This window comes from Xyrauchen texanus, chromosome 1 (genome assembly GCF_025860055.1).
Source record: "Xyrauchen texanus isolate HMW12.3.18 chromosome 1, RBS_HiC_50CHRs, whole genome shotgun sequence".
Taxonomy (NCBI): domain Eukaryota; kingdom Metazoa; phylum Chordata; class Actinopteri; order Cypriniformes; family Catostomidae; genus Xyrauchen; species Xyrauchen texanus.
The window spans coordinates 38,665,077-38,674,957 of record NC_068276.1 but is presented as its reverse complement, the minus strand read 5'-3'; the positions used below and the strand labels follow the sequence as shown (position 1 = coordinate 38,674,957).

Here is a 9,881-nt window from a genome sequence, read left to right as displayed (position 1 = left end):
GAGTTTTCATTTTAATGTGAATGGTCATGATTTTCTACATATATTGCAAAATTACAATTCATGTCTATAGGAGTTAAGCTTATTTTATTGAGGGAAATATTGGTGAGTGCACCTTTAATCAATGCTGGTTTCTATTTACTCACATGCCTTGTGCAGAGGTTTGGCGGACTTTTTATGAGCGCGTTGCTTCGTGTTTCAGGACTATTCAACAAAGTCCAGTCTACATTCGAGTGGTTCATCTGAATGACTGATTCTGACGGCGGGCGCACAGTGAGCAGCGCGTAATTTGACGACGGTCCCTCCGAATACCGAATTTTATTTGAAGCCGCACGCGCATGCGCCTTCCGCAATTGGTCTCTGGCTGCGTCTCATGCTCACTCCGCTGTTTCTCTACACTTGAATGTCCAGTCACTCCAGGGCCGAGTAACAGAGAGTGCGTGCCTGTGCTTCAAGCTGTGAAAAACTTTATTTCCATCGCCCCGGACACACATCCTTTTCTTCTTCATATTCCATCCGCTGCCCTCTCGCGACACACCGACCCTTCTGCCATGGAGAGAAAGGTATGAAATATACAGCTACATCACGAGAATATTAGCTTCTCCGCTGGATAGTTTTTAAACAAAAGGATTTTAATGTCTGCAATGCATTTCCATCCCCTGCTGCTGTGTATAATGCGCCCAGCCCCTGTTATCACTGGCAGTCAGATTAGTGCGCAAGGGACTTTTTCCGACTGGATGTAGTTTGTTTGGCAATGTAAAGAGCACAAAGATAGTGATGTATTAATACACACATTGGTTCTGAATGCATTTCAATTCCAAATGCACACTCATTCTGGTGCACGTGTTAATCCTGTCTTCTCCATCACTGATCTTCACTACAGATGGATGGTTCGTCGTGTTCTCATTACAGACAGTAGTGATGGGAAGTTCGATTATTTTCCGTTTTTTTCAGACGGTTCGTTTCAATGAACTGGTTAAAAAAATATTCACCAGTTCATTTAATCGCGTGATGACGTCACTGTACACGACACCGGCGTCGTTGAACATGCTCAACCCCATTCAATAAATCCATATGTAAGCGGGTATTGCTGATTATTATTATTATATATATATTTTTATGAAGTTAGAATAATATGGGTGTTTATTGCCACATGTGATTCATTCAGTGATCTTACAATACATCCTACATTAATGTTTTGCACCTAAAACACCCATACTGACACTGATATTCAAATGTGGATGTTCTGCATGTCTAAAGCACATAAAGTGATTAAACTTGTCTTAACTCATCCTTTTTTTACAGAAACCATGATCCAGTTCATAACGACTTCAGATATAATCTGCATGTCAGTTCATGGTTCAGGCATGCTCATCAGCACCTCACTGATCAGCAAGAGGCGATTCTCAGTTCAGTGTACTGGTGACTCACGAACTGCTGTGATCGGCTCAATGTACTGTTGATGTGAGCGCTGCTGTCCCAGCATCAGTGTACTGTGAGAACTGTGTAATGACTCGATGTACTGTTGACTCAAGAGCTGCTGTCTTGGGATCAGTGTACTGTTGACATGAGAGCTGCTGTCCCGGGATCAGTGTACTGTTGACACTTGAACTGCTGTCCTGGGATCAGTGTACGGTTGACATGAGAACTGCTGTCCTGGGATCAGTGTACTGTTGACTCGAGAACTGCTGTCCCGGGATCAGTGTACTGTTGACACGAGAACTGCTGTCCCAGGATTAGTGTACTTTTGACATGAGAAATGCTGTCCCGGGATCAGTGTACTGTTGGCTCAAAATCTGCTGTCCCGGGATCAGTGTACTGTTGGCTCGAGATCTGCTGTTCCGGGATCAGTGTACTATTGACACAAGAACTGCTGTCCTAGGATCAGTGTACTGTTGACACGAGAACTGCTGTCCCGGAATTAGTGTACGCTTGATTCGAGAACTTCTGCTAAAGACTCGATGTATGGTTGACTCGAGTTGCTGTCCCGGGATCAGTGTTCTGTTGACTCGAGTGCTGCTGTCCCGGGATCAGTGTACTGTTGACTCGAGAACTATGAATTTACAAACGGATTATCATCATACGTTGATAAAATGGTACTACAATCAAGTCATAAACATATTTCCAGTATGTTTATTTGTTATACTTTCTGCTGTTCAGCAAAATACACCAGAAACAAACATTTTGTTCCTTATTCACACACATGCCCCGTATCAGCATCTCGTCGGTTCTCAGTCTGTCGAACACCTCAGAAAGAGGCAATTCTCAGTTAATTGTACTGTTGACTCAAATTACAGTGACCGCAGTGTTCAGTCCGATTTGTGAACTAGTTGAAGCATTTTATTGCAAAGAAGAGTAAGAAAAAGCCGATATCACCAGTTGTTGTATGATCATATTACTCCCGGTTATCGGCTCTTTAGGACATCCAGGAGACAGGTTAAAGAGCCCATAATATGCTAATTTACAGGTTTGTGATTTTATTTTGGGGGTCTACTAGAATAGGTTTACATGCTTTAATGTTCAAAAACAAATTAGTTTTCTCATACTGTACATAAACATCTAATACTGCTAAACCTATTTTCATCTTCTGGCTCAAATGCTCTGAATTATCCCCAGTCTCTTTAAAGCCCCCCTTTCCAAAAAGTCTTGTCTGCTCTGATTGGTCAACTGGCCTAGTCTAATGTGATTGGTCAGCGACGTAGAGCGTGCGTTGTAAATGTAATGCTCCTTACCATAACTGAGTTTAAGGCTTCCTTAACAGCTGTAAACACTATTGTTACTATGTAACAGTGGCATCGGTTTTTGCTGTACCAATTTCAGTCTCATAATGAATTAAATAATAAAAGTTTGGAAGAAGAAGAAGCTGATCAACCTGAACAACCTTTTCAAGTACGATTTGAGCAGGATGTTTCACAGTGGTAAGTACATTTTGTAGCTTTCTTACAAGTACACTGTTGATTATTGTGAACCTAACAAAGCTTCAACTATTTTCACCCGAGATATGAACAGAGAACAGAGGCTTACTCCCGGTTGGACATTACCAGGTGTATTAGAGAGTTAGTGAGCAAGTTAGCTGTGGACAACCGATAGCGGCCGTAATATTACAGCTTGTAATTTATGTAATTATATAAGACTCTTGAGATCGACCATAATGTTACACAGTTTTAGGTAAAAGCAGTCCACAGCTGAATAGGAAACCCTTACCAAAACAATAACATTACATAGCAAGTTAGCTGAGCACTAATGTGGATTGCAGATGTAAAATTACCATTTGTAAAAATAAATCCATCTGCACACTTGATCACTATTCATGATAGTAAGAATGACAAACAATCTGCATAGTTCTACACAATTGTAGGTAAAAGTGGACCCGCAGCTGATACCAAATCTAGTTCAACGCAATAGCATTAGCTAGCAGGTTAGCAGAGGACTACAGCTGTGCACTGGGTGTACACCGTAGCTACAACACAAAACTCCGCTTTTGAACTTTCGGTAGCTGATAAATCCACAAATATTCAAGCATACTTACAGGTTGGGATCCTGAAACGCCGGATTGTCCCAACAAAGTTGGATCTGCACCATTTTTCTGGAGTAACCGTCTTGAAAATCCGGCATTGTTGTGGTTGTACTGCTGAGGAATAGTGGTAAAAAATAATTTTAACCACTGATATTTATATTTGTCTGCCTTTGGAAGTCCAAACAAAGAGCTTTTGCTTTCGGAGTGAAGAAATTAGCGACAACACTAACCCAGCTCATCCTGGCCTTGGCTATTACTGCGTTTGTTTGCGAGCGGGTCAAAGTAGTCTTTAGGCGGGCATTATGCAAATGTGTTACACAATGACGAAGATACTTCACGGAAGATATGGCTGGACTATAATCCAGCCGTTTCTTGTAGTTCTTAAGCAGTGTTTTCTGTGGGAGAGAATAACTCCCTTTTGCATGGACTTAGTAAATTTGCAGAGTCTCTTACATGCACAAACGTCTATATTAAACTCTAAAGGAAAGGTAAAATCCCAAAAAGCATAATAGGGCCTCTTTAAGAGAGTAACTTGTGGATAAGTAGTTCACACAAGATGTGAACTGTTTCAAACGATTCAGTCTGATTTGGAGTACTGTTTCATCTCGTTCACTAAAAAGAACCAGTTCAATTAACGGACAGGAGTGCTTTCTTAACCTTTTAGATGTTCACAGCACCAATTGGATGTAGTATCTGAGGTATGAGTTGCCTACTCTGTTAAGAGCCTGCTTACAGTATGTAACTGCTACTCCGGTTAGTTACATGAGTTACAAGCAGCAATATAAAGATTAATTTCCTCAAGATGTATTCTGATGTTAACGTAAAGTTTAAATGAATGTTATATGATTGAAAATATGTTTATTTAACTAGCTTAAAACTAAAAGTAGTTTTGCAAGTAATGAGATTTTCAACATCCTTTTGAGTTTCTTACAAAGTTGATTTATTTTATTTTTCCTATAATTATTTACTTCAGGCTTCAAAATGTAGTCTTTATTTTTGCAGAAAATAGCCTAGTTTAAGGTCCTAAGACTGCGTTACTCTATGCTGTATAGTAGTGATTTAATGCTCGCACTGTAAAAACTGGTAACCTGTAATTGTTATGTCAAGAAGCTATTTCTTCCCAACATAAACTTTAAAAATAGGTTTTGTTGGTGTAACCAAAAAGACAGATTAATTCAGACATGTTATAATATTTTTTATTTAAATCAAATCCGTTAATCTAGATTTTACCACATTAAGCACATTTTTAGGTTATCTTTTTTCTTCAGTATACTCCGTTTTGGAGTCACATAAAAGGTGCATTCAGTAAGTTTTTGCTAATTCAAGTTTCACTAAAGTGGGGGTGGGGGGGAATTGGCAATGTGTGTCAATGTCTCCTGCATATTGTGACATCGTTTCGTGGCCCCCTTCAGCATATCGTGGCCCCGTTTTGCAGCCAGCCCTCCTCCCGATGGCCAGTCCACCCCTGCTTTGTACAGACTACAACGGAGCCTGAGTCAGCAGTATAAGTCCAGAGTGATGGTGGTATGGCACTCATTCAGTCATATTCAGGTAAAATGTCCAAACAAGAAATCCCTTCTGTAGTCCTGAAATGGTGAGAGTTGCAAAACTACAAGTGCAAGCTCAAGGCAATGTTAAGTCTGCAGACAGCTTGCGAATCGTGGCTGTGTGGTCACAGTCCAGTGCATAACAATGTGCAAAAATAGTTTTGGAATAAATCCAAGAATGTCCATTATAGGGATGTGTGTAGGATGGGAGTAACTAAAGTAACTACTAAAAGTAACAAAACAGAAGATAAGCAAACATCTTAGGTGTAAACCAGCAGCACTTAGTAAACAAACTTTCAGGATAATGGGTTTCAGTATAGAATCCAAAACCACAAGTAATACTGGGACTGATGGGGTGAGTAAGAGCAGCTACAAACTTACTGAGTGCACCTTTTGAACTTAATTTAAAACATTTTCTAATTTTCGTTTGTGCTATTTTTACATATGACTTTACATAGCCAACTGATAAAAACCCATGTTATTCACAAATCATTATTAACACATGCTATAATGAGGCAACACATTATAGTTGTGTGTAATCTTCTGGTCATTTTCTACTGTATAAGTGTGCTATTTCATTTAAAGGGCATTCTGCTTTAATATGTTCTGAAGCCATGACAGATTTTTTTTCCCCAAGAGACCTGAAACATATTTATTTTCCCTTTGGTCCCCTCCACAATACATGCTTACACAATATTGATTGTTTTGATGTCACTAAGAATAGGTACAAGAGTAGTGTTTCCTGCTCTATACATATGAAAGAATGCAAACGTGAATACCTGTGAAACCACAACTTTTTAGTGTAATTAAATACTTTTTAAGTGTAACGAGCAACAAGAATGAAGGGACATCAAGTAGATTATTTTCCCCACAACTTACTCTGTCCACATTCTGCTGTCTAGGCTGCAGGTGTATCCTAGTTCTTAAAATGTGCTGCTGCTTTCTTCTCCTATGAGGAATAATAGCCATGATTCTCCATCATAATTTTGCAGTTTCTAAGCATGAGTGGAGAGACGCTGACGTCAGTGTCTCTGCACCAATACCAAGAAATAACTGAAGGTTTATGGACCGTTTCACTAGAAGGACAACTGAAACAGAAAACATCAACTCGGGGCCCTAATGACATAAGTGAAGTGCTATTTCATACACCATTCAGCCACAACATTAAAACCACCTCCCTAATATTGTGGAGGTACCCCTCGTGCTGCCAAAACGGCACCAACCACATCTCCGAATAGCATTCTGATATGATATACAGAGCAGTTATCTGAGTTACAGTAGACTTTGTCAGTTTGAACCAGTCTGGCAATTCTCTGTTGACCTCTCTCATCATCAAGGCTTTTCCATCCACAGAACTGCAGCTCACCGGATGCTTCTTTTTTATGGCACCATTCTGAGTAAATTCTAGAGACTTGTGTGTGAAAATCCCAGGAGGTCAGCAGTTACAGAAATAATCAAACCAGCCCATCTGGCACCAACAATCATCCATGTGATTATTTAATCAGCCAATCATGTGGCAACAGTGCATAAATCATGCAGATACGGGTCAGGAGCTTCAGTTAATGTTCACATCAACCATCAGAATGTGGGAAAAAATGTGATCTCATTGATTTGGTGGCATGATTGTTGGTGCCAGATGGGCTGTTTGAGTATTTCTGTAACTGCTGATCTCTTTGAATGTATGATATCTATTATTTTAGTATGGCACTTGCATTCAGTTATAACTGTCACTGTAATTATGTGTCTTGCAGACTCATAATTATTAGACATTTTTATCCAAATACCTTAAATTTGATAGGTTAATTCCCCTAGCATATCTTAAAGAAATATTTCAGGTTCAATACAAGTTAAGCTCAATCAACAGCATTTGTGACAATGTTGATTACCACAAATTTAGTTTTTTTACTTTTCTCTCCTTTTCATTGAAAAGGCAAAAATTGAGGAACTTACAATGGAAGTGAATATGGTAGAGGGGTTTTTAAATGCACAAATGTGAAGATTATAATTTTACAAAAACCTTACATTAATTATTTTGTTAAAACTTGCATATGTTTGGCAACTCCTAAAACATGGCAACAAAGTTGTAAAATTAGATATAACTTTACACAGAAAAGATTCTTAAGCGATTTAATCACAAAAATCATGTTTGCATGCATATTTTATTGTGGCTTTACTTTTGAAACGGTGAGTATTTTAAATTTTTTGGATTGGTCCCCATTCACCCCCATTTTTATTTTATTGTTTGCCTAATATAGTTTTGGGAGAAGTGGTTATTATTTTTGTGGTAATCAACATTATTACCCAATAGTCCCAATAAGGGAAAAATTATTATGCAGCCAAGGACAAATTATGAGTAACAGGAAGTTTAGTTCGCCTCTGGAATCTTCTTGTCCAAGTCTTTTGTTCTTTGTCACGTGACAAAAGAACGAACGACTCGGGCCAAAAAAGTTGAAAGGTGAAATAATAATTTATGTAAACTGTACAGCGCCTATGCAGTTTTCATGTAACGAATGGAGGTTACGCATGCGCGGCCAACACAAAATGAACTAATCGCTCTCTGAGACTATTTGTTCTTATGAGTCACATAAAAGACTTCTAGCTGGTGAGGAGGCTTTTCAAACAGAGAGATGCATAAGTGAGATGATCCGATGGGCAGGGAAGTAGGATAGAGCAGAGGGAGCGACAGTGTTACTCACTAGGACAGCCACATAATTTATAGCGCGAGCATGACACCGAACTGGTGCAGGGTGCCACGAGCATCCACCGCTGACTCTGCAACATCTGTACAACAGACAGCATGAAACAAAGTTCAGTGAAAATTCCAATTCCAAGTTGGCAATGTACAGTATGTATTTGGAACTTTATCAGATGTTATTATTAAAACAACAGGAACCCTTGGCGGGGGCATTCTTTTTGCACCCATATTTTACATTTCTTTAATTTCCAATCCTGGATGGAGTTTGATACAAAAAAAAGTTTTGATTTGTTAATCTGTATCTATTGATTTAATAATTCGCAGCTACACTGTAAAGTGAATAAAAGTGTGCAGGAATTTCCCGCGCTATGAACGTGGAATTTGCAGGAATTATTAAAATTGTGCGCAATACCAACAATCCTGTGCCGAAATTCAGGCTGTGTATTGCTTGTTTTGCGTCTTTGCACAGTATTTAATGTTGTATGCAAGGTTGTCAGGGTAAAAGTAATCTAGGGTCGTTAGATTTTATACCTCTCTCTTGTGCTCTCTCTAGTGCTTTCCATTCAGACTTTAGAAAAACATGTGATTTCCCGGAAATAACCCTGTTGGAACGTGCGGCCTCTGTACTGTCCTTAACTCTCTACATAGAGCGAATGCTGATCTCCTCACTAGCACTGGAAAAAGTCAACATGATGTGACTGCACGGTTTAGAACACAGACTTTACATATCCTTATTTGATTTATTATTCCCATAAACAGCAGCATGAATTTTATCTCATGAAGAAATTGTGGCTCCCCAATGTAGACCAAAATTATGCTTTGTATATTTATTGCTTGATTGTTTCATCATTTGTTGTTTTTGCTCATTCCAGTGGTTGCAGTCACTCAATCCATTATTTAGTACAGTTTATACTTAAAAGCGTGATTGGATCAGAGTTATGTAAAAATTTGGCAGTCTAACTTCTAGTCCGCAATCTAAAGAATAGTGAAAATGTTGTCATCCTTTATTCACCCTTGTGTCTCTCAAAACACATTGGATTCTTTTTTTTAACTGTCGCAATTCATACAACAAGCCACTTAAAATCATTTTACAAAAAAGTAGGTATAAAAACGTGATGCTGTGAAACCAGGTTAGATTGCAAATATGCAACGATAATCTTTAGCCTACATGTTTCTCACTAAGAAACTGTCTTGTGAATGTGTGCACGTGGGTAGATCAGTCCAAAGTCAGTTGGCTCAAATGAGGACACTTGTAGTACCAGGTTTTTGTCTCAAGCACCAAGTCTCAGGTGTGTCTTTGAGCTCAATGCCTTGCATTCTCTCTAGAAACTCAAGTATTCTTTCTAGAATTCCTGCAGGGCTGTTCAGCAACACATTGAATGGATCACACGTGTTCGCTTCACTGCCCAGCAATCTTCTGAGAATGAGAGAAATCCTATTAGTATTCAAGGACCCACTTTTTCTAGCCGTCACACCTCAAGAGCTTTAGAGAGAATTGGCTCTTTCACACGAGAGAGTACAGGCAGAGAGATGAAGGGGTGATTATTAAACACTCGCTTTCATTCCTTTTCTCCTTCACTGCCTTTGCATTACGTTATCCAGGTGGAATCTGCTGTTCTAAAAGTGAGGAATAAGATTTGTAGATTCCCTATTGCTATACTCTTAGAAATGCTTCATGTTATGCTGTCCTTTGTTCAGTCAAACAAAAGGTCTTGTCATTAGTTCGATTTTCACAGTGTAGTATCTTTTAATTCACTCGTGGTATTTGCATATGTGATTTATGAGCGCATTCACAATTTATGTTTGCATTTTGTAAGGTGTTAATTTATTTGAATTAATTTGAGCTATGTGATATACAGTGGCTCCAAAAAGTATTTGGACACTTAAGAGACACTGAAGCATTTTGACACTTAGGACACATGCACAGGGCGCTCCTCCCCTTCCACCACCTGTGACAACATGGCTCCCAACCCCCTTCCTGATGCGTCGGTTTGTACAACAAAAGGGAGAGAAAAATCAGAAGCATGTAACAACAGCCCACCACAAAGCACAGCTTTCACCTGCATAAAAGCCTGTTGGCATGGCTCCGACCACTGGACCGGGTCTGGGGCTCCCTTTTTAGTGA

At 39.2% G+C, this 9,881-nt stretch overlaps 1 protein-coding gene across 1 annotated transcript in view; it reads left to right on the top strand.

Annotated features, from left to right (window-relative positions):
* Positions 1–401: 401 nt before the first annotated feature.
* LOC127635662 (SWI/SNF-related matrix-associated actin-dependent regulator of chromatin subfamily D member 3-like) overlaps positions 402–9,881 on the top strand; it is a 58,481-nt gene continuing 49,001 nt past the window's right edge. Inside the window, exon 1 of the mRNA XM_052115968.1 lies at positions 402–560. Within this exon, the coding sequence (XP_051971928.1) occupies positions 549–560 (12 nt within the window). The 5' untranslated portion in view covers positions 402–548. The remainder of the gene's footprint in view (positions 561–9,881) is intronic.